General features: G+C 43.4%; 1 protein-coding gene across 4 annotated transcripts in view; it reads right to left on the bottom strand.

The window, feature by feature from the left end:
* Positions 1–25,805, bottom strand: part of LOC137656057 (organic cation/carnitine transporter 2-like) — a 360,410-nt gene that overhangs the window by 162,840 nt on the left and 171,765 nt on the right. For all 4 annotated transcript variants that reach the window (XM_068390251.1, XM_068390235.1, XM_068390241.1 and 1 more), the window contains one exon: positions 14,059–14,213. In XM_068390251.1, coding sequence (XP_068246352.1) covers positions 14,059–14,213 — 155 coding nt within the window. The remainder of the gene's footprint in view (positions 1–14,058; positions 14,214–25,805) is intronic.

Below are 25,805 nucleotides of genomic sequence, written 5' to 3'. Positions count from 1 at the left end.
CTTCAGATGAGAATGTGCCTCTCTAATCAGAAGCCTGATGTAGTAAGAAACTGTGTTCTTAGACATCGGTAGAGTAGGCTTCTTGATAGAACACCATACAGCTTCTGATTGTCCTCGTAATGGCTTTGACCGTCTTAAATAGTACTTAAGAGCTCTTACTGGGCAAAGTACTCTCTCTAGTTCGTTCCCCACCAAGTTGGACAGGCTTGGGATCTCGAACGACTTAGGCCAAGGACGGGAAGGAAGCTCGTTTTTAGCCAAAAAACCGAGCTGCAAGGAACATGTAGCCGTTTCAGATGTAAAACCTATGTTCCTGCTGAAGGCGTGGATCTCACTGACTCTTTTAGCTGTTGCTAAGCAAACGAGGAAAAGAGTTTTTAATGTGAGGTCCTTAAAAGAGGCAGATTGGAGCGGTTCAAATCTTGATGACATTAAGAACCTTAAAACCATGTCTAGGTTCCAGCCTGGTGTGGACAACCGACGTTCCTTTGAGGTCTCAAAAGACCTAAGGAGGTCCTGTAGATCTTTGTTGGTGGAAAGATCCAAGCCTCTGTGGCGGAAGACCGCTGCCAACATACTCCTGTAACCCTTGATCGTAGGAGCTGATAGGGATCTTACGTTCCTTAGATGTAACAGGAAGTCAGCAATCTGGGTTACAGTGGTACTGGTTGAGGAAACTGCATTGGCCTTGCACCAGCTTCGGAAGACTTCCCATTTAGACTGATAGACTCTGAGAGTGGATGTCCTCCTTGCTCTGGCAATCGCTCTGGCTGCCTCCTTCGAAAAGCCTCTAGCTCTTGAGAGTCTTTCGATAGTCTGAAGGCAGTCAGACGAAGAGCGTGGAGGTTTGGGTGTACCTTCTTTACGTGAGGTTGACGCAGAAGGTCCACTCTTAGAGGAAGAGTCCTGGGAACGTCCACTAGCCATTGCAGTACCTCGGTGAACCATTCTCTCGCGGGCCAGAGGGGAGCAACCAACGTCAACCGTGTCCCTTCGTGAGAGGCGAACTTCTGAAGTACCCTGTTGACAATCTTGAACGGCGGGAACGCATACAGGTCGAGATGGGACCAATCCAGCAGAAAGGCATCCACGTGAACTGCTGCTGGGTCTGGAATCGGAGAACAATACATCGGGAGCCTCTTGGTCATCGAGGTAGCGAATAGATCTATGGTGGGCTGACCCCACAGGGCCCATAGTCTGCTGCAAACATTCTTGTGAAGGGTCCACTCTGTGGGGATGACCTGACCCTTCCGGCTGAGGCGATCTGCCATGACATTCATATCGCCCTGAATGAACCTCGTTACCAGCGAAAGCTTTCGATCTTTAGACCAAATGAGGAGGTCCCTTGCGATCTCGAACAACTTCCTCGAATGAGTCCCTCCTTGCTTGGAGATGTAAGCCAAGGCTGTGGTGTTGTCGGAGTTCACCTCCACCACCTTGTTTAGCTGGAGGGACTTGAAGTTTATCAAGGCCAGATGAACTGCCAACAACTCCTTGCAATTGATGTGAAGTGTCCTTTGCTCCTGATTCCACGTGCCCGAGCATTCCTGTCCGTCCAGTGTCGCACCCCAGCCCGTGTCCGATGCGTCCGAGAAGAGACGGTGGTCGGGGGTCTGAACAGCTAATGGTAGACCTTCCTTGAGAAGAATGCTGTTCTTCCACCACGTTAGCATAGACCTCATCTCTTCGGAAACAGGCACTGAGACCGCCTCTAGCGTCATGTCCTTTCTCCAGTGAACAGCTAGATGATACTGAAGGGGGCGGAGGTGGAGTCTCCCTAACTCGATGAACTGGGCCAGTGATGAAAGTGTCCCTGTTAGACTCATCCACTGCCTGACCGAACATCGGTTCCTTCTCAGCATGCTCTGGATGCATTCTAGGGCTTGATTGATCCTTGGGGCCGACGGAAAAGCCCGAAAAGCTCGACTCTGAATCTCCATACCTAGATAGACAATGGTCTGGGATGGGACGAGCTGGGACTTCTCTATATTGACCAGGAGGCCCAATTCCTTGGTCAGATCCATAGTCCATCTGAGATTCTCCAGACAGCGACGACTTGTTGGAGCTCTTAAAAGCCAGTCGTCCAAATAGAGGGAGGCTCTGATGTCTGCCAAGTGAAGGAATTTGGCAATATTCCTCATCAGTCTGGTAAACACAAGAGGTGCCGTGCTTAGGCCAAAGCACAGGGCTTGGAACTGGTACACAACCTTTCCAAAGACGAACCTTAGGAAAGGTTGGGAGTCTGGATGGATGGGGACGTGAAAGTACGCGTCTTTCAGGTCTAACGAGACCATCCAGTCCTCCTTCCTGACCGCTGCTAGGACCGACTTCGTCGTCTCCATCGTGAACGTCTGCTTGGTGACAAAAGCATTGAGAGCACTGACGTCCAGCACCGGTCTCCAACCTCCTGTCTTCTTCGCTACCAGGAAGAGACGGTTGTAGAAGCCCGGGGATTGATGATCCCGGACTATGACTACCGCTCCCTTTTGTAGCAAGAGCGACACCTCTTGTTGCAACGCTAGCCTCTTGTCCTTCTCCTTGTAGTTGGGAGAGAGGTTGATGGGAGATGTAGCTAGAGGGGGACTGCGGCAGAACGGAATTCTGTACCCCTCCCTTAGCCACTTCACAGACTGAGCGTCTGCACCTCTGCTCTCCCAAGCTTGCCAGAAGGTCTTGAGTCTGGCTCCCACTGCTGTCTGGAGAGGAAGGCAGTCAGAACTTGCCTTTTGCGGACTTGGAACCCTTCTTGGATTTGCCACGGTGACTGTCGGCACGGGTACCTCCTCAGCTGGAGGTTCTGCCACGAAAGGGCGGGATGAACCTAGTTGCAGGTGTGTCTACTGCTGCAGGACGGAAGGGTCTAGGCACGGGAGGTAAGGTTTTAGCCTTACGTGCGGAAGATGCCATCAGATCATGGGTATCCTTCTGGATAAGCGAGGCAGCCATCCCCTTGATCAGCTCCTCCGGAAACAGACACTTGGAGAGAGAAGCAAACAACAACTCTGACTTCTGGCAAGGGGTGATACCAGCCGACAAGAAGGAGCAAAGATGTTCTCTCTTCTTAAGCACTCCCGACACGTACGAAGCCGCAAGCTCACCAGACCCATCCCGAATGGCTTTGTCCATGCTAGACATGATCAGCATGGCAGAGTCCTTATCCGAAGGGGAAGTCTTTCTGCTTAAAGCTCCCAAACACCAATCGAGGAAGTTGAAGATCTCGAAGGCACGAAAGACTCCCTTCAACAGATGATCCATGTCAGAAAAGGACCAGCAGATCTTCGATCGTCTCATAGCCAACCTGCGGGGAGAGTCAACCAGACTTGAGAAGTCGCCCTGGGCAGAGGCAGGAACTCCCAAGCCGGGTTCCTCTCCCGTGGCATACCAGACGCTCGACTTGGAAGCAAGCTTGGTAGGCGGAAAGATGAAAGCAGTCTTTCCCAGTTGCTTCTTGGACTGCAACCACTCTCCCATAACCCTCAAAGCTCTCTTGGATGAGCGTGCGAGAACAAGCTTGGTGAAGGCAGGAGCAGCAGACTGCATGCCCAGAGCAAACTCGGAGGGAGGAGAGCGAGGGGTTGCAGACACAAACTGCTCTGGATACAAGTCCCTGAACAAGGCAAGGACTTTACGAAAGTCTAAGGAGGGAGGCGTAGACTTGGGCCCTTCAAAGTCGGAGTGCGGTTCATCCAAATGTGCAGCTTCGTCATCTGATACTCCATCATCCGAAAGCTGAGTAGGAAGTGGCAAAGGCAGAGCCGAAAGCTGAACGGCTGAATCCGGCAGTACGGGTGCATGCGTAGCTGCTGCGGATCCAACATCATGCCGCTGCTGGTCAGTCTGCGAGCTGGCAACAATAAAAGCAGAGTGCTGGTGCGTGGGAGGGGTTGCCGTGGGTTGCGGAGCATGCCGTATGGGATGCGGAGCATGCCGCATGGGTTGCGGAGCATGCCGCATAGTGTCAGAACCCGGCAGCTCTACAGCACCTTCCCACTGCTGATGCGGTAGCTCACGCATGTCAACGGATGGTGCAGCAAGAACATGCGTCTGGCAGGGTGGACTGCGCATCGGTGGTGGAGCTCTCACAGGTGGAGTGTGGGAGCAGGCAGCCGCAGTATCTGCTGAGCGCACAACCGCGGCAGGTTGTAGGTTAACAGGTGCAGTGTCAACCTTCTCAGCATGATACTCTTGCATGAACGCAGCAAGCTGAGACTGCATAGTCTGCAGCATGGACCACTTAGGGTCTACCGTGGTTGGAGCAGCAACAGACGGAGCAGTAGCCTGTTGTGGAACCACTCTACCTCTCTTGGGAGGTGTGCAGTCATCGGAAGACTGCGGCGAGTCCGAACTGACCCAGTGGCTACACCTGGGCCGTTGGACTCGCTCGGAAGGGACCTTACGCTTGAGTGGTCGTGAAACCTTGGTCCATCGTTTCCTCCTGGAAACTTCTTCCACAGACGAGGAATGGTAGGGCTCATTCGTCTGTTTGTGGATGGGACGATCTCTGACAGATACGTCCGCAACCACTGAGGATACATCCGTGCGCTGATCAAGGCCTGCCGAACCCTTTGGTCCTTCGACATTGCTTCTCCCCTGGGCTTGGGAGCTTGCAAGAGGTCCCGGACTGGGAGGACGACTGGCACGCACAGATGTACCCTCATGCGCAACACTGACACTGACACTTTTCACATCACTAGCACTGACAACACTTCCCACTGCACTTTTCGCTTTCAGCTCTTTGACATCCGCCAAAAGCTGATTACGGTCATTAGCCAATGACTCCACTCTGTCACCGAGAGCCTAAATGGCACGCATCAATTCCGCCATGGATGGCTGAGCACTAGTAGCAGGGTCGGGAGTCACCACTACAGGGGAAGGAAAAGGTTGAGGGGCATGAGGAGAGGAAAAATCCACAGAGCGAGAAGAACTCCTCCTGATTCTATCCTTCTCTAGCCTACGTGCATTTTTAAGGAATTCGTTAAAATCGAATTCCGAAAGCCCAGCGCATTACTCACATCGATCTTCCAATTGACAGGATTTACCCCTACAATTGGAACAAACGGTGTGAGGATCTATGGAGGCCTTCGGAAGACGCCTAGTACAAGCCCTAACACTACACTGCCTGTACTTAGGGACTTGAGACTGGTCAGACATCTTGAATTGTAGAAATAGTCAAGGGGGGATTCCAAAATCTAGCAAAGTTCATTAACAATTAATCCAAATTAATTCCAAAAGCTTGCTAAGCTAATGATAAAGCTTCCTGAATAGCGAAGGCTAAACTCTAGAGTGAATACATCACCAAACTCGTGAAAACAACTCCAGAATCAACAGCGTATCCAAGTAGGTCTTGCCGGTGGCACGACAGAGGAAAAATTGAGTTCTTGTTGACAAGAAGTACTTGAGTACCTACTCACAGATGGCGCTGTTGTGTACACCCCCACCTGTATAGCGATCGCTGGCGTATCCCGACCTTAGATTTCTGTCGGGCAACGGAGTTGACAGCTACATGATCATCGGGTAAGATTAATATTGAAAAATATACATTATATATATATATATATATATATATATATATATATATATATATATATATGTATATATATATATATATATATATATATATATATATATATATATATATATATAAAAATACATATACATACATATCTATATAGTAATAATAATTAATATTATTATTATCAATGAGAGAGAGAGAGAGAGAGAGAGAGAGAGAGAGAGAGAGAGAGAGAGAGAGAGAGAGAGAGAGAGAGAGAGAGAGAGAGAGAATTCTTTTCCATAACCAAACATGATATCGTGAAAATGTTGAGTTTTTCCAATGATAATAATTAAAATTATATATATATATATATATATATATATATATATATATATATATATATATATATATATATATATATATATATATATATATATATATATATATACACACACACAAACACACACATATATATGTATGTATGTATGTACAGTATATGTGTGTGTGTATGTATATATATATATATATATATATATATATATATATATATATATATATATATATATATATATATATATATATATATATATATATATATATATATATATATATATATATATAAATATATATATATATATATATATATATATATATATATATATATATATATATATATATATATATATATATATATATATATATATATATATATATATATATATATATATATATATATATATATATATATCAAATAATCAAATAAGCCATATATTTTCATACATTAATGTCTAGATTTTCTTACTGACCTCTGGGTCAAAGTCTCAAGGTGTAATCAATCAAAGACAATAACATCTGACCTGCTGGGAGTCAAACCCTGGTCCTGGATGCTTGTATGATAACTAAATGGTACAGTTGCCTCAAAGTATTCCTTTACCCCTTACGCTTATGTTTTATGAAAATAGTATGGTAACACCGCAATGAAAGCCTATTTGTCTTGTAACGACGGACGTGAATGGTCGAGCTATTGGTATGCCAGTGCTCCTATTTTTATAAACACTACTGTAGACAATATATTAATGATATACGAATAATAGTTCACATTACAAGTGAAATAAGTTGCTGTTAAATACTTAGAAAAATAGTATAGTAACAGAGTAGTAATAATAGCAATGGTAAAAATCATATTCATTCCTGATTAATCAGACATCGTCAACCTTCGTTACATTCAGTTGAGGCAGGCGTTTGCTGAAATCCAACTTTAGTTCATAGTAGATATATGGGTTCTTTTTCAGAACATAATTATTTGAATGGAAATACGCTTTCGATTTATATAATCCATCAATTTATAAAGAAATGAGATCATAAACCACAAATTTCAAGACCTATAAATATAATTTCATAAAGGCAATTATGATAGCCATTGACAGGTCATGATACGGAAGGCTTGGGGAAAAATTAATAGACAACCCGATGTATAAAGGAACAAATATATCCAATGTATCATTCATATATATATATATTTTTTTAATTCGAGCCACGTCTCACCAGAGTAGCCTAGATGGAAATTTCTCTGGGCGGTAATTAAACTCGAGTCATCTGAGTAACAACACACCTTAACCACCCTGATGGTTTTTATATCATTGGTAGATATGGTTGCACACCGATAAAATCGTACTCATATAGATAAGAGAGAGAGACTGAACTATGGTTGGGTTTATTTTATGTCAATTTCGTTGGTATTATCGAACAGTACTATATAAACCTTTTTTAATACCTTGAGAATGACACAGGGACTCGATTAAAGCTGTATAACTCAGAAAGAGAGAGAGAGAGGCGGGGCCAGTAAGTGATGTCGTGACCTCTGTTAGTCCATTATGTCATTCTCTTGAGTAGCGGTTTAGTGACTAGAGTAGAAAATGGATCGCAATCAACAAAGAATCAGCAATAGGAGCAGAATTTTAGGCATGAGAGACTCTGGCATGTCTTACAAACGTATTGCAAGAGAATTAGGAATTTCATTGCCAACAGTTCGACTTTGGTGTCGAAGATGGGAAGATTCTGGAAACCTCAACGACAGGCCAAGAGCTGGTGGGCCAAGAAAAACGACCCCAGAAGAAGATAGGGCGATTTCGGAAGTACCCACGCAAAGCCCATTTATAAATGCAATTGCCATAAGGGACACACTGAACTTGCGTGTTTCGTCTGGAACTATAAGAAATAGGCTCCACGCAGACGGTATCCACCATAGGACTCCGGCAGTGAAACAAAAGCTGGAGGATCGTCATAAAACGGCACAGCTGGAATTTGCTCAACGTTATTTGGAAGAGGGGTTAGACTTCTGGGGCAGAGTAATTTTCAGTGACGAAAAGACCTTCGCTTCTAACACGCATGGTCGTCTGCATTGCTGGAGGCGTGATAACATGAGATACGACAGCCAGAATATTTATCAAGTAGCCAGAAGCGGCCATATCACCTGTAACGTTTGGTGAATTGGCCCAGATCAGTGGAAGGTTCAACGCTGAACAGTATCTCGAAATTTTGGAAGAGGTGATGGTTCCTTCCGTTCGCGCTTATGCTCTTCCTTATCCTGAGCAGATAATTTTCATGCAGGTATGTGCATTGTTTTTTTTTTTTTTTTTTTTTTTTAGTTATATGAATGCCCTTTCTTGACAAATATGGTATCAACTCATTGCTGATATTGGTCATAAAGTAGTTTCAAATTACTCAATAAGACTTTTGTCTTGGATTTATTAGTTTTATAACTGTAAAAGGATCTTACATCAACATCATTGATCTACATTCCCTGATGAATCTAAAGCGGCCAAATAAAGCCACTGAAATTGTTACAAGGTATTTTTTGCCTCTTCATGAAAAGTAGACCAAATATTCTTATCAACACACAACACCCACGTCTCCTCCTTGGCTACTCAAGCCCTTTTATTAATCATTATTGTGACTCCTTTTGGTGGACTAAACGGCATTATTTTGCCGTCATTTATATTGAAAATATAAATTGTTCTCCTTCCACCTTGTTCTAACAGTATGATTAATCAGTTATATTATTTCTTTTAGGATAACTGTTCCATCCATACTGCGAGGATTGTCCGAGCATGGTTTGCTGAACAGCGCGACATTGTTCTCCTTCCCTGGCCGAGCAAAGCATGCGACTTGAACCCGATCGAAAATGTCTGGGGGAACATCGTCAACAGCTGGGAGCAGGGTCAGGAGCGTAACCACCAGCGTCTTTTCCAGCATGTTCTCAACGATTGGGAACTGTTCCGCCGCAACCGACAAGTTGTGTATAACCACGTCTCGTCAATGCAAAACCGATTGCAAGATGTTATTGCACATAATGGTGGATGGACAAAATATTAATGTTTCAAATACGATCTTGTTTTACTTATTTTCTTTTTTACAATTCAACATTGTATAACTAGAATTAAATAATTTATTTCCATAGTGATTTCACTAAACCTTGCCCACAAATGTAAGGAATGTTATGAGAATGGAAACTGAAAAAACAAAATAATAAGCTTCAATCAACCAGTATCGCTTGAGTACTAAAACAAAAGGTTAATACGAAGTTATGATTGCGATTAAACATTGAATATCACAAATTTGTAATACATAGTTTTCAGATATTTGCTATAAATTCATCGATGAATCCAGCTGATTTTAATAAAGAAAATTCATAATTATATAATAAAAGACTTGGGTATTTTATTTTTTACCAACGATTAAGACCAAGGCCAGCTCAACTGAGGGTGCAATTTAGTCATTTAAGTTAAATGTAAAATAAAAAAAAATAAAAATTCTAAACCTGACGATAACTGAAAGCCATTCAATCCATCTCTTTATCTCTATGTATCTACCCATCTATGGTGCATCTAGTTGCAAGTTTTAATTGCTAATTATCTTACCTAGAATATTTAGTATTAAAAGTGATATCTTACGAAGCACTTACATTCCCTAAAGTAATTCCGTTGTCAAGTGGGCTTTTAACAACCAATAAATTCTCGAACTGCCCGTCATGAATTTATACCTTACTACTCTGAGAATGATCATCATGGAATTTATTTTCATAAAAATTAACATGCGACTGATGATTCCTTCTTGATGTTTTGTTAGGTCATATGTGGAGGGAAATATTACATATTGAACGAGATCTGTGAAACAGCTAGTTTGACGTCAATAACTTGTTTCAGACCCCCACCGTATTGTAATAAGTATTGAAGACACAAGGATATCGGAGTTATCTTATTATATAATGACATGGCTATACAACATTTATCTAATCGAGTCCCTGTTGTCATTATCAAGGTATTATAAAAGGTCTATATAGTATTGTTTGATAATACCAACGAAATTGACAAAATAAAACCAACCATAGTACAGTCTCTCTCTCTCATCTATATGAGTACTGATTTTATCGGCGTGCAACCATATCTACCAATGATATAAAGACCATCAGGGTGGTTAAGGTGTGTTGTTACTCAGATGACTCGAGTTTAATTACCGCCCAGAGAAATTTCCATCTAGGCTACTCTGGTGAGACGTGGCTCGAATTAAAAAAATATATATATATATGAATGATACATTGGATATATTTGTTCCTTTATACATCGGGTTGTCTATTAATTTTTCCCCAAGCCTTCCGTATCATGACCTGTCAATGGCTATCATAATTGCCTTTATGAAATTATATTTATAGGTCTTGAAATTTGCGGTTTATGATCTCATTTCTTTATAAATTGATGGATTATATAAATCGAAAGCGTATTTCCATTCAAATAATTATGTTCTGAAAAAGAACCCATATATCTACTATGAACTAAAGTTGGATTTCAGCAAACGCCTGCCTCAACTGAATGTAACGAAGGTTGACGATGTCTGATTAATCAGGAATGAATATGATTTTTACCATTGCTATTATTACTACTCTGTTACTATACTATTTTTCTAAGTATTTAACAGCAACTTATTTCACTTGTAATGTGAACTATTATTCGTATATCATTAATATATTGTCTACAGTAGTGTTTATAAAAATAGGAGCACTGGCATACCAATAGCTCGACCATTCACGTCCGTCGTTACAAGACAAATAGGCTTTCATTGCCGTGTTACCATACTATTTTCATAAAACATAAGCGTAAGGGGTAAAGGAATACTTTGAGGCAACTGTACATTCACTATCATGCACGCATCCTGGACCACGGTTTGATTCCCGGCTTGTCAGATGCTATTGTCTGAGTGATTTCACCTCGAGACTCTGATCCTGAGGTCGATAGGAGAATTCAGACATTAATGTATTTAAAATATATGGCTTATTTGAAATATGAAAAAGCACATCTGACAGTGCAAAATTTATCATATATATAAATATATACATATATATATATATATATATATATATATATATATATATATATATGTATATATATATATATATATATATATATATATATATATATATATATATATATATATATATATATATATATATATATATATATATATATACATATATTCAAACATATATATATATACATGTCTACATACATACATATATACACATTATATATATATATATATATATATATATATATATATATATATATATATATATATATATATATATATATATATATACATGAGAGAGACCTCAAAGGACAGTACCCCTTTGTATGGTCCTCTTGTCCTCCCGGCGTGGACGATCCTCGAAGACCAGGGGGACGATAGATGGCGCCGTCTGATGGATAAAAATCCAACGAAGGGGTCTAGGGAATCAGGTCCGTAGCTCCCCACCCCGCCAAGGGGTCCCTTAGCAGTGACCTGAATAGCGTCCTTGGGGTGCCTGAAAAGGCTTCTTGCTCCAACGAGGGCAGATCACTTGCGGCAAGCCACTGAGAGAAGAATAAAGTTGCCGCCCAGCGGGCGAGGGGCAGCTCCTCTACACCAGAGGTCACTGGCAGTCCATAAAAGGCTGTAAGGCCGTGCCGGGCAGAGGGTTGGCAGCTCTGGAGACCTATCAGTTCTGAGGGTCCTCGGCCTTCCATCACCAGACTGAGGGTCATCCACTGAAAGAGGCGCGCAACCTTGTGCAGGTGCTCATAATTCAACATAACTGCCATTAAGGTCCCAACATCCTTTTCTGTGGACAGGAAGGTCATGAAGATGGTTCCGCTTACCGTTTTGAAAGGAGAATGACTCCTGGGCCCAGGGGCCAAAATACGATTACCTCTCTCTGACCCAGAAGAAACTACAGTACCTCCACTGCCGCGGGTAACACAGGGGACAGTGAGGGATGCACAGATGAACAGACCAAAGGACGAGAAACACTGCCCTACCTTGAGGGCGACTTGTCCCTCTTGGCTTTCTTCTTCTTTTTCACGGCCATCTTGGCCCATTGGGCATCGTTCCAGCCCACACACTCATCACACGTGTCCATCCTGGAACACACACGGCCGCAACACAAGTACACAACACGTGGGGATTGACTTCCACATGGGACAAAAAAGCTGCGGACAAAAAGCTGCACACAGCTTCACAGTAACGCCTGGGCAACGACATTGCATACTCACATATTCCATAAGGGAGATTAAAGACCATGGGATCCAACAAGAAACGCACTAAGAACGGGAAAAACTCTGACAAACGCAAGCAAGACGAGTACGTGTGTACCTCAACACGGCCAGAGAAAGAATGGTTAATGGCAACCTGAGAAGGTCGTCCAAAGCTTACTCTCTAGTACATGCTGGGAAAAGAGAGGTCAGGGTCGCGCAGGTGAGAAGGGTTTGGGGGTTATCCTGATGGGGGGGGATTCTGGCCGGATAGAAGATGATAAGAGTAAACTCCTAATTATTGGGAGGTGGTAAGTTTTCGTGTCGCATTAAATATATATAAAGGATACACTGTACTGTAAATAAAGTGCATGAGTTACTCCATACAATGGAATTGACAACCTTTATCTAATTACCCGTAAAAAGACTGGCAATTGCCATCAACCATAGTAACCAATGTTGCGTCATTATTTTAAACGCTAACATGAAAGGTATTCTGTTCATCTAATGGCCACCATTGACAATCATAATGACACTCTTGGTGCTAGAAAGATTGGTATTCTGTTCATCTAATGGCCACCATTGACAATCATAATGACACTCTTGGTGCCAGAAAGATTACTCAGGTCGTGGCTGCTTTTAGAGGCCTCCTACCACCATAGCCAAAATAACAATCAATAACAAAAAAAAATAGAATCCCATGATAAAGTTGTCAAAGGAAAGATATTCAGAGAATGACAAGCTACAATTCTATCTCCATCCAAAATTTTTGAAACTACACCAGCTTTGCAATAAGAACAAGGAGTAAAGAGACTTTTACTTCACACAGAGCCAACTAATGTACAAGTAGGAGGCTGCCTTTAAGCCACCATTTATTGCAGAGGTTAAAAGAGAGATTAGGATTTTTTCTCCCTCGAGACCTTATCAAACATCTTTAATTTCACGAAAAAAAAAAAATACCTCATCTCATAATAGAATGATTTCAAAATAATGTCAAGGTTCTCAAACACAAGATTTCTTGTCAAGTCTTGAAATTTTCTGCCCCTTTAACAATAACTGATCCAACCACCAGGCCATTAAATGTAAACACTACTGGAGTGTTCCTTAATATTTTCAAAATCATGCACCCTTCCAGAAGCTATTGAAAAATTCATGTTCCCTAGCCTCTAAAATAATGTCTTAAAAACTGCGTGTCTATCATTAAAAAAAAATTACTCCGTCCTACATAGGCTAACTGTGATATAAAGTAAGTGCTAGATGTGTAACAATGTGCCTTTTGAAGAATATGTGCACTACATACGTAAATTTGACTATTATTGCCCTTCTGTAAGCCAAATAATGGCAGTAGCCTACTTTCAATTATGTCAAAAGTGATAGGTAATCACCCTTTCTGTCACATATATAAACCACAAACTGGATCATTTAGAAAGCCATTGAATAGTTATCAGCAATGTTGCTCGTAGAAAGGAAGCTACATCGGAAAGGTTTAACTGATCTAAAGATAACAATACTTGGGAAACCCTGCGTGAAATGGTTTGACAAATACTTCCAATGCCATAGGAGAGGCATCAAATATGTTCTAGCCATAGGAGAGGCATCAAATATGTTCTTGACAGAGATCACTTTCTGGATATGTGAATGGTGATATAATACTGTACTGCACTACTAACTCCTTCAAAATTAGTATTAATGTAACCACGGTTATTTAATGGAATCCCACTCATACACTATTTCCTACCATATATTTGCGATGGGAACAAAGGATCTGCACATACATCTCTAGAAAAATATCTTCACTTTTACCACTGCCAGGATTTTCAATGAAAAAATCAATAGTACATGAATTTTAAGTAAAAGCTGAAATACAGGTTATTAATATTAGTTTAAAAATTACTGTCTTACAAAACATCAAAAACATACACTTAAGTAAAAGGCAGATGCTCTTATAAACGATAAAAAAATGCTGATAAAACATATATATACCGTATTTACTGAACTTACACAAAACGAAGGTAGCCATGTAGAAGCAAGAATCAAATTGGGCAATGAGAACCCGTAGAATTAAATACATAATATAGTTGGGGGAGACTGCGGCCAACAAGCAACTTGGTATGAATAGAGCTGTGCTTATTAGAATACTCATTCGGCGACCAATCCTGTTTAATTAAAATATAAAAATTAAAAAAGAATGATAATTTGATTTTTACAATTTCAACTTTTGATATATAGCATGGAATTGGAGCCTGTGAGACCACTCAGTGGCCAAGTGCAACTGAAGATAGACCTAGCATTTGTGCTATGAAGTTGAGGTTAGAATAGACTGTGCAACAAGAAGGAAAAAGTGAAGCAACAATGGAAGTAGAGTAGGATTAAAGCAAGCACAACTAAGGGCCAAACTAACACTACACAGATCTTTAAGTAAAACCTACAGTACACCATGTGAGGCACACTGACATTAAACCCCTGTTGGAGTTGAATTGTAATTCCTGTAAATATGTTATTTTGATAATAAAATAAATTTTTGAATATACTTACCCGGTGATTATATGGCTGCAACTCTGTTGCCCGACAGACAACTCTACGGTAAAAACTCGCCAGCGATCGCTACACAGGTTGCGGGTGTGCCCAACAGCGCCATCTGTCGTCCAGATACCCAGTACTCAATGTAAACAAAGACTCAATTTTCTCCACGTCCCACTGCGTCTCTATTGGGGAGGAAGGGAGGGTCCTTTAATTTATAATCACCGGGTAAGTATATTCACAAATTTATTTTATTATCAAAAAAACATTTTTCAATATTTAACTTAGCCGGTGATTATATAGCTCATTCACACCCAGGGGGGTGGGTAGAGACCAGCAATATATGTTTACACTTTTATGAGCTAAGAGTTTTTATTTCATTTTAGAAGTTATCAAAATAACAAAAACAAAATAAATAGGTACCTGGTAAGGAAGTCGACTTGAACAATTTCTCTGCCTTTTAAGTACGTCTTCCTTACGGAGCCTCGCGATCCTCTTAGGATGCTGATCGACCCCTAGGATCTGAAGTATCAAGGGTTGCAACCCATACAACAGGACCTCATCAAAACCCCTAATCTAGGCGCTCTCAAGAAATGACTTTGACCACCCGCCAAATCAACCAGGATGCGAAAGGCTTCTTAGCCTTCCGGACAACCCAAAAAACAACAATAAAAACATTTCAAGAGAAAGATTAAAAGGGTATGGAATTAGGGAATTGTAGTGGTTGAGCCCTCACCCACTACTGCACTCGCTGCTACGAATGGTCCCAGTGTGTAGCAGTTCTTGTAAAGAGACTGGACATCTTTCAAGTAAAATGACGCGAACACTGACTTGCTTCTCCAATAGGTTGTGTCCATTATACTTTGCAGAGATATATTTTGCATAAAGGCCACGGAAGTTGTTACAGCTCTAACTTCGTGCGTCTTCACCTTAAGCAAAGTTCGGTCTTCCTCACTCAGATGTGAATGAGCTTCTCGTATTAACAATCTGATAAAGTCTGACCAAGCATTCTTTGACAAAGGCAAGGATGGTTTCTTAACTGAACACCATAAAGCTTCAGATTGGCCTTGTAAAGGTTTAGTACGCTTTAAATAGAACTTAAGAGCTCTAACAGGACATAAGACTCTTTCTAGTTCATTGCCTACGATCTCCGATAAGCTGGGGATATCGAAAGATTTATGCCAAGGCCGAGAAGGCAGCTCATTTTTGGCTAGAAAACCAAGTTGTAGCGAACAAGTGGCTTTTTCTGACGAAAATCCTATGTTCTTGCTGAAGGCATGAATCTCACTGACTCTTTTAGCCGAGGCTAAGCATACCAGGAAAAGAGTCTTAAGAGTGAGATCTTTCAGGGAGGCTGATTGTAACGGCTCCACCCTGTCTGATATGAAGAATCTTAGTACCACGTCTAAATTCCATCCAGGGGTAGCCAAACGACGCTCCTTGGTGGTCTCAAAAGACTTAAGGAGGTCTTGCAGATCTTTATGTTTGGAAAGATCTAAGCCTCTATGCCGGAAGACCGATGCCAACATGCTTCTGTAGCCCTTGATAGTGGGAGCTGAAAGGGATCGTCCTTTTCTCAGGTATAAGAGAAAAACAGCTATTTGAGCTACAGAGGTACTGGTCGAGGATACAGAAAATGACTTGCACCAGTCTCGGAAGACTTCCCACTTCGATTGGTAGACTCTAATGGAAGAAGCTCTCCTTGCTCTAGCAATCGCACTGGCTGCTTCCTTCGAAAAGCCTCTAGCTCTCGAGAGTCTTTCGATAGTCTGAAGGCAGTCAGACGAAGAGCGTGGAGGCTTTGAAGTACCTTCTTTACGTGTGGCTGACGTAGAAGGTCTACCCTTAGAGGAAGACTACTGGGAACGTCTACTAACCATCGAAGTATCTCGGTGAACCATTCTCTCGCGGGCCAGAGGGAAGCAACTAACGTCAACCTTGTCCCTTCGTGAGAGGCGAACTTCTGCAGTACCTTGTTGACAATCTTGAACGGTGGGAATGCGTAGAGATCCAGATGTGACCAATCTAGGAGGAAAGCATCTATATGTATTGCTGCTGGGTCCGGGACTGGAGAGCAATAGATTGGAAGCCTCTTGGTCAGCGAGGTTGCAAAGAGATCTATGGATGGTTTTACCCCAAGTGGCCCAAAGTCTCTTGCACACATCCTTGTGGAGGGTCCATTCGGTTGGAATTACTTGAACCTTTCCGACTGAGACAATCTGCTATGACGTTCAAGTCGCCTTGGATGAACCTCGTTACTAGGGAGATGTCTTGACCTTTTGACCAGATGAGCAGGTCCCTTGTGGTCTCGTACAACGTCAGTGAGTGGGTACCTCCTTGTTTGGAGATGTACGCCAAGGCCGTGGTGATGTCCGAGTTAACTTCCACCACTTTGCCTCAAAGGAGAGACTTGAAGCTTTTCAAGGCCAGATGTACTGCCAACAGCTCCTTGCAGTTGATATGCATGCTCCTCTGACTCGAGTTCCACAGTCCTGAGCATTCCCGACCGTCTAGTGTCGCGCCCCAGCCCACGTCCGATGCGTCCGAGAAGAGAACGTGGTTGGGAGTCTGAACAGCCAGGGGAAGACCCTCTCTTAGGTTGATATTGTCCTTCCACCAAGTCAGACAAGACTTTATCTTTTCGGAAACCGGGATCGAGACCGCTTCTAGCGTCTTGTCCTTTTTCCAGTGAAAAGCCAGATGGTATTGAAGAGGACGGAGGTGTAGTCTTCCTAGTGACACAAATTGTTCCACGGATGACAGCGTCCCTACCAGACTCATCCACAGCCTGACTGAGCAGCGTTCCTTCTTCAGCATCTTCTGGATGGATAGCAGGGCTTGATCTATTCTGGGGGCTGATCGACTTGTTGTTCAGCAATGTCCTCATCAGAGGGTTCCTCATCCGAAAACTGATGAGGAAACGGCAACGGAGTGGGCAACGTCTGGCTCGCTGAGTCCGGTCGCACTGGTGGATGCGTGACGGAGCCGGACGCAACATCATGGAACTGCTGCACAGTCTGTGAACTGTCAACAACCATGGGTGCGCGAGGAAGCACAGCGTCAACCCGAGACTGTCTAGACCGTCTGGGTTGTGCAGTCAACACCTTACCGGGTTGCTGAGGTTGACGCACTGCTTCACAACAAGTCACCTCTGCTGGTTGTTGAACGTCCTGAACGTCAACAACCACCTCCGAGCGTCGCTTAACGTCAACGTGCGGCTGGCAACCCACACTGGGTCGCATCGGTGGAGGAACCACCTCAACTGGCAGACGCGAGTAGGTTACCTCAGCGTCAACAGGGCGCACAACCGACCGGTTGGAAGGTTGTTGGCCAGAAGGTTCGGTAGCAACCTTCTCCGCATTAAAGTCCTCTATCAAGGACGCAAGCTTGGACTGCATGTCTTGCAGCAAAGCCCATTTAGGGTCTACGGGAGCAGGTGTGGCAACAGACGGGGTTAGCGACTGAGGCGGTACCGTTTACCATCCCTGAAAGCCTTGTTATGCGTGACATAATTGTACAGCAAAACTTCAAAGGCTCGAAAACAGCTGTGAAGTTGACCTGTAAACAACTTGGAGCGTCTCCTGGCTAGGCGCCAGGGAGAGTCTACGAGAATTGAGAAGTCCATCTGGGCAGAGGCATGAACTCCCAAGCCGAGAACTTCTCTCGTGTCATATCAGACTCTCGCTCTATAAACCAGTTTAAAAGAAGGGAAAGCAAAGGTTGTATCCCCCAAACTCCTCCTGGTGAAAAACCAGTCGCCTAGCCAACGTAAAGCTCTCTAGGAGAGCGAGAGAGCACTAGCTTAAAAACAACGGCTTCGAAATAGCTAGGCCTAGTGTAAGCTCTGACGTTTAGGCGAACGAGGAGCAGCAGTTACAAAAAGATCCGGACAAAGATCCTTAAAAAAATCATCATGATTTAATTAAAGTCCATAGGAGGCTAAGCAGCTTTAGGCTCCTCTCCATCTGACAGAGTCCTCAAGGGAATATCAGTAGGAGGGAGAACAGCAACTTCCTCATCTACAGGAACCTTGTCCGATAAAAGCTGAGTCTCAAGCAAGGGAGAGACCTACTGTGGTGGCAATGCTTTACAAGCAGAGTCCACACTCACTGGTGCATTAGTAGCAGACCAGAACGCAACGTCATGTAACTGCTTGACAGTCTGTGAACTGTCAACCACAACAGGTGCGTGAGGACGCACAGCGTCCACTCGAGACTGCTTTGACTGCCTAGACTGAGCAGTCAAAACAACTCTAGAATGCGGAGGTTGACGCACAGCGTCAAAACAAGTCAACTCCGATTGTTAGTGAACGTCTTGAACGTCAACAGGAGCATCAGCAAGTGGCCTAACGTCCAAATGCGGCTGAAAAACCACACGAGACCGCATCGAGTGTGGTTCTAAACAACCTGACTGACGTGACTAAGCTACGCCAACGTCAACAGTAAGCACAAAGGAACGTTAGGTTGGCTGAAAGCCAGGATATCGATGAGATAAACGGCTAGACTCAACGGACTAATCGGCAGAATAGTCTTCCATAAGGGAGGCAAGCGTATACTGCATGTCTTGCCATACAACCCATTAAGGATCAACGGAAATGGTTGTGGTAAGAGACGAGGGTAACGTCTGTGACCGCAACACTTTGCCTACAAAAAAAGACTCTCGGAGTCTGTGTTACGCTTTTGTTAGGCGGCGAGCAGTTATCCGATGACTGCATAGGGTCAGAGCTGTCCTAATGGTTGTAACCAGGACGCTGGACCTGTCCTGAAAGGACTGACTTTCGCTTAAGGGCTTCGAAACCTTGTGACAGGTTTCTTATGCGAAAAGCCTTCGGATGACGAGGAGAAACAACGTCTCTCTCGTCTTATGGTAGGGGAGATCTTGGTAAGATACACCCGATACCATAGAGGGAAAACGTATGTTCGTTGGTCAAGGCCTCTCGAACCCATAAGTCGTTTGACATTACTTCTCCCCTGGGCTTGGGAGCATGTAAGAGGTCCCGGACTAGGTGAACGACAGGCACGAACAGACGAACCCTCGGACGCAACACTGTAACACTTTGCGCTTATCACTTTATCACTTCGATTTTCTGTTTTGCACTTATTTCACTGAAATCGAAACTTTTACTGATTTCTACCTGAAACACGCAATTCTACCCTTCATTAAAAGGTAGTAATTGCGAAATCAGTCGTATAATGCAAGCTCATTAATACCAGCAAAAAACAGAAAACATATTTTAAGATAAAAAAATCAGTGGCTGGGAAAGAGACTAAACACTAGTTCATATAACTACGTTTACAATCTCTCACCGCACATAGCCTGGGGACGAGAATAAAAAACTAAAACGTTTTATCCTTCCTCCCGTACAGCGACTAGGGACGAGAGTAACTCGAGAACAACGTTACCCGCTTGAACGGAACGTTTTCTCTCCTCTCTCTCCCTCCGTCTCTATCTCTCTCTCTCTTTCTCTCTTGATTTCGCACCTAAGAGAAGAGCCCAATTATATTTCGTCAAAAAAACATGTTATTTGACTAAAGGAAAAAACTGAAAGGTTTTTCAATTAAAAAGTTCCTTTAAAATAGAATTTAAAACATTTAAGCTAAGAAAGAATGAACAAAACGTCAGAATCGATTTACTCTTACTGCAAAGTGAAACCGTGATACACTCTCTCTCTATCGTAACGATAGAGCGCATGTTGAACGTCCTGAACGTCAACAACTGCGTAGCATAAATAAACTAAACGTTAGTTCATCTTTGAAAACAGTACGAAGACTATCAAAGAAATTCTTTCATAAAATATTACATTTAAAAAGTTTTAAATCCTTAGCTCTTTAAAAGCTAATTACGATATAAAGGGCTCAACGTTGATTAACTTCGGTTTCCAAGTTAGGACCGCCTACTATCAGGAAAGGTCTATATAAACAAAACATTAAAATTATTTTTATATGTTTATAATAAATGGAAAGTTAATCGAAGAGGCCTAATAAAGGCGGAGAGATATAAAATATATAGTAGGAAAAACTATAACGTGATATAATTACTAAAAGCCTAAACACACTTCCGTCTAAGGGAAGGGTCGGCCATTTAAAAGTGAAAGAAAGTCCATACTCTCTTTGTCACCATAATTAAATCTATCCAAAACGAGTTCAAGATTTAAGATGAAGATAAAACACCTGCATAGCGAAAGCTCAAAACTAGAATAAAGTACTTCACCAATTAGTTGTGAAAAAACTCCAGTTTAGCAACAGCGAGTAAGTACGTCTTGTCGATAGCTCGACAGAGAGAAAATTGAGGCTTTGTTTACATTGAGTACTGGGTATCTGGACGACAGATGGCGCTGTTGGGCACACCCGCAACCTGTGTAGCGATCGCTGTCGAGTTTTTACCGTAGAGTTGTCTGTCGGGCAACAGAGTTGCAGCCATATAATCACCGGCTAAGTTAAATATTGAAAAATCCAAAATATATTAAACCTCAAAATCTAATAACTGAAAATGAATGTAAAAAATAAAAATAAAATATTATTTCTGTTGCACATTTTTAATTAATTCAATTCTGAAGTGTTAATTTTACCTCTCAAGGTAGGAGATTATTTATTGTATATAGATTCTATTTACATCATTCACCTTGTTCCATCATTATGAATTCTCATAAAATTTTCTTTTGAAATAGATTTCTGGGTCGAACCTGTGGCGCCGGGCGAAAAGTCCTTCTTGTATACCTTTTCTGATAAAAACCTTCCAATTATACCAGAGAAAGATAAAAGCATGGAATGCTGAGGTTACAACCCTCGCGCGAGCACCTTTTGGGTGTCGTGTATAAAGCAAAGGCGCGTGAAATCCACTATTCACAGGTTGTCTGCCATTTAGTTAATTCCTTCGCCAAAGGGATGGGCCGATACAGAGGCCCTAGACACATCCCCATCGCCGCACCACCCACGCCACGACGCGAGCGCCATCTGAACAACATCCTTCTTTTTGGAATTCAAGGTGTTGAATGTTTTCGTTGTGCTCTCGGTCTTTTTTATCTATCGTGGATTTATTTTGTCATGTCCGAAGCTCCATCTTCACACATTCCAATGTTAAGTACCATAGTTTGTTTTGACAGTATTTTATTGTACCGGGCTTGTGTTTTATATCCAGTATAGTCTGTTTTATTATTCCCGTCTGGCCTGTCATGGCGGCCATTGTTTGTTCACTTGTTTGGGAATTCATCTTTATCTGCCCGTTTAGTACTCTGTCACTTAGGTTCTTGGTTAAGTCCCTGGCCTTATGCCTTTAGAACCGTTATTATTTTTATTTTTATTTTTTTTTTTTTTGTGTATTTATGCTCATGGTACTTTTTGCAAGTAAGTCCAGCCTACGATCGAGATAGCGATTTAGCTTTGTTTTTGTTTAGTAACCGCCCGAGGCGTTCGTCACTCGACTCGGTTAAAGGAACAGTGCTATTTATTTTAAGTTTTAACGGATGCTATTCTTCGATCGTAGTATTATATGGATGTACATTTTTATTTTATACGTTTATAATAGTGTTTTGTGATTTTTAGTCCTGTTTTTGTGTCCAAGAGAGCGGGAGATTGGGGTCCCCGTTTTCTGTTCGCAGTCACGAGTTACCCCTTTCTCTCGTTTTCTTTCTTAGCTCCGGTGGGGGAGTGGATTTCCCGTTTTCCGTTTTGTGCGTTCAGCGGGTTCTCCCTCCCTCACCTCTCCCCCTCTGGGTGGATGATAACTTACGAGTTATTTATTTTTCGTGACTTTTCAATTGTTAGCGTTATTTTGGTCCGTGTTTCGTCCTCTCCCCGTTACGGCTCGGGAGTAGTTATGAACGTTATCCACTCCGCCTTGAGTTATACTCCGCCACGAGGGATTCTCAATAACTTTCGTTCTATTGTTATATTTATATTGTTTACTACATGGGACGGGCTTCATATTGTTTAGATAAGACCCTCCGGTGGCCCTTACTTCGGTCTCAGGCCACGGCCATATCCACAATAGCCTTTGTTATTACAACTGTGTTGTTATTCACAATAATTATTCAGGACCTTTCTTCTCCCTCCGGCCTCACCGGAGATCGTAAATACGCTTTACTATAATCTAAGCTTTAGTCTTTAGCTACGACTTAGCTTTTTATCTTTCACAATTGAATTATTAGCCACAATTGAATTATTCAGGGCATCTCATTATCCTCCGGCGTCACCGGAGGTCGCCCAAACACTTAACACTTAAAGTTGCCTTAGCTAATTAGCTAAGGCTCCTTTATTCAGGATATTTCATTACGATCCGGCCCCACCGGAGCTCCGGCTTCACCGGAGGTCGCCCATACACTTCACACTTATATTTGCCTTGCCTTTAGCTAAGGCTGGTGTTTGTATTTATTTTAAGGGCATGTCACTGCTTCCCCGACCCTTGGAGGTCGGCGGATTACTTTAAGCTTATTATCCTTATGTCATTAACAGACATTGGGTGCATTACAAATATACAGACAATTGAATTTTAAAGTGCCAACAATGGTATGGGGCAGTATCAACTTAAAGTTAATAGTTAGTTGTTTGGTCAATGCAATATGGGTGCTTAGGTAATTCAGTGAGTGCCAGAACTCTAAAATAATAGGTTTTTATCCCTTATCAGAGTTTCAAGCATCACCAGACTCATGTCTCCTTTCTTTTACAGAAGGCCCGTTGTACTGCTGAAGGATGCTCTGCCTCATTCAGCGACCCCGTTGGTCATGACCTCTGCCGGTCTCATGCTCACTGCTCCATTCCCTTTATCCAGGAACCGGGACAGGCCCAATACCCAGTGTGGTTCCCGGATTTGTGCTCGTTCTGTTACGAGTTGTCGTCAGTTCTGCTGAATGATGATGTAAGTGGGTTTTCCCTTTGTTCCTTATTTCTCGTTGGCAGACACTAATATAGACATGAATATGATATACACAGTATATTTAGGAGGGCAAACCCCCTCCTCCATCACTAATCACTGCAAATCTTACAGGCCGATGATGTCTCTCTTCGGTCAGCAAGGGCTACTCTTCGGCCGTGGGTGTCGGGCTTTGGCAGGAATGCCCCGTCTGGCGCTCCCTATCTCCTCGATGGGGATATGGCCTCCCGTCTCTTCCCAGGCTCGACTACTGCTGCAGTCTCTCCTGACCTTGCTGCCCCTTTAATTGAAGAAGTCAGGGCTACCATTTCCGTGGAGGACGAAACCCTCGTACCGATGGACATGGCTGGTCTGGATATAGATGTAGAACCCAGGGACGAGCAGGTAAGTGGTGCCGAGTTGGTGGAAACCCTTTTCTCTCCTACTCCCTCTTCTACCTCTTCCTTTCTAGGTTTTGATAACTCTAAGGCTTCTCCTCGGGATCCCTCTGCCTCCGTACGACCCAAGGTGAAGCCACTTCGAACTTATAAGACTTCAGCTTTGCCAGTATCAACGTCACCGGTCCCCGGACCCTCGACAGCTCCTGATATTCATATTGCTCCTCGTAAAACCACTACTCCTAAGAAGTCTAAGTCTACCAAATCCAAGAAAAAACCAACGGGTGACTTTCAGGTACCCTGGGCTGATCTCCTCCCCATCCAACTGATCAAAGGATTGGTCAGGGATCAAGTTCAACATCACTCTGGTGCAATAACAGAGATTAAGGATATGATGGCTACTCTGATCCGCGCCGGAACTCAGTTCCCTCCCCCTTCTGCCCCAGACGCATCGAAGCTGCCGCCCTTCGATAAAAACAATCCTTGGCGGTTTGCTTTGCATGCTCCATTCGTAGATGGCTCCCTAACTCTGGAGGGCATGGGCACCCGCCCTCTAGAGGACCTGGAGTTCTATCCCCCGGGCCTAGCATTCCCGTTCAATGGTTTTGTACGGTTAAAGGAACATGCATTGGTCCGTATGGACAAGGTACCGAAGGAAACGGTCATATTTCCAAAAGAGCAGGCCCAGGCTATCTGGGCCAGAACACTATCAGAGTGGGGGTGTATTAACTCCAAGCTCACCCCTCACAAGGGTTCCTACACTATTTTTACGACAGCGGCCTCCATCTCTTTGCCGCTCATAGACAAAGTCACAGAGCTGACTATACAGGCCATCAAAGAAGGCTCTTCCATGCCGGCTCTCAAGGAGACGGACCCCACCTCTTTGCTTATTCCGGGTTCCTCGGCAGCCTGGGATGCTGCGGCCTCTACCTTCACGGTGGGGAAACTAGACCCGGACTGTGCCTCTACTCTTTTCTCTGAGAAGCTTCCCAGATTAATAGAGAGTCTTCTCAAAACTGAGTTCGAGACCCGTACTAGACTTGCTAGGTCCCTCCAATCCATCACCTCCATGGAGTCCCTTGCATCTCTTTACCCAGAGGAAACGCTGGTCAGAGTCGCCACAAAGAACCAGCTGCTATCCTACCAAATAGATCTCCATGACTTCTGGTCAGCACGGGTTAGTTGCAGGAAGTTCGTTCTGTCGGAGGCCACCATCAGGCATGAGCCGTACAGACTGATAGCTTCCTCCTGCTGGGGTAAGACCCTCTTCCCTCAGACCGAGGTGGATAAGGTTCTTCAGGACGCAGCGAGGGCAAACCAGAATTTGCAGGTAAGGTGGGGTCTCTCAGCCAAAAAGAGGTTCGAACCCCAGAGACACACATTCTTCAAGAAGAAGCTGAGGTTTAGTCCTTACAAAGCGGCCCGGGGTACCTCGTCCCCACAGCCTTCCGCGGCCTCGACTTCTCGACAACAGGCTCCTCCTCAGCAGGTAGTCTACCTCGCTGCTCCCCCTGGTACACAGCCCAACCCCTCTTGGATGCCCTCACCTGCATACAACCCTGCCTACGAACCCTCCGGTTCCTTTCGTGGATACCAAAGAGGGAGTTCCAGAGGTAGAGGACAGTTCCGCCAACGCGGCGGGCCCAGAGCAAGGGGTTCCCGTGGAGGGAGGGGCCCTAAGTTCACTCCCTCCCAATGATGTGATGCCGGTAGGAGGGAGACTTTATCACTTCCGGGATCATTGGACCTTCAGTCCATGGGCTCACAGCATAATATCAAGGGGCTTGGGTTGGAAATGGTCACAGGGATCCCCTCCTCCACCGGTGACCTTCTTCCAGAGACCCACTCCCATCCTGGAAGAGTACACTGCGGAGTTACTCAAGAAGAGAGCAATCAAGCGGGTTCGATCCCTGAAGTTCCAAGGCCGCCTGTTTACAGTCCCGAAGAAAGACTCGTCGGCGTTGAGGGTAGTTCTGGACTTGT

The sequence above is a fragment of the Palaemon carinicauda genome, chromosome 1 (assembly GCF_036898095.1).
Source record: "Palaemon carinicauda isolate YSFRI2023 chromosome 1, ASM3689809v2, whole genome shotgun sequence".
Classification (NCBI taxonomy): Eukaryota; Metazoa; Arthropoda; class Malacostraca; order Decapoda; family Palaemonidae; genus Palaemon; species Palaemon carinicauda.
This window is presented reverse-complemented; position numbering and strand designations above follow the sequence as displayed.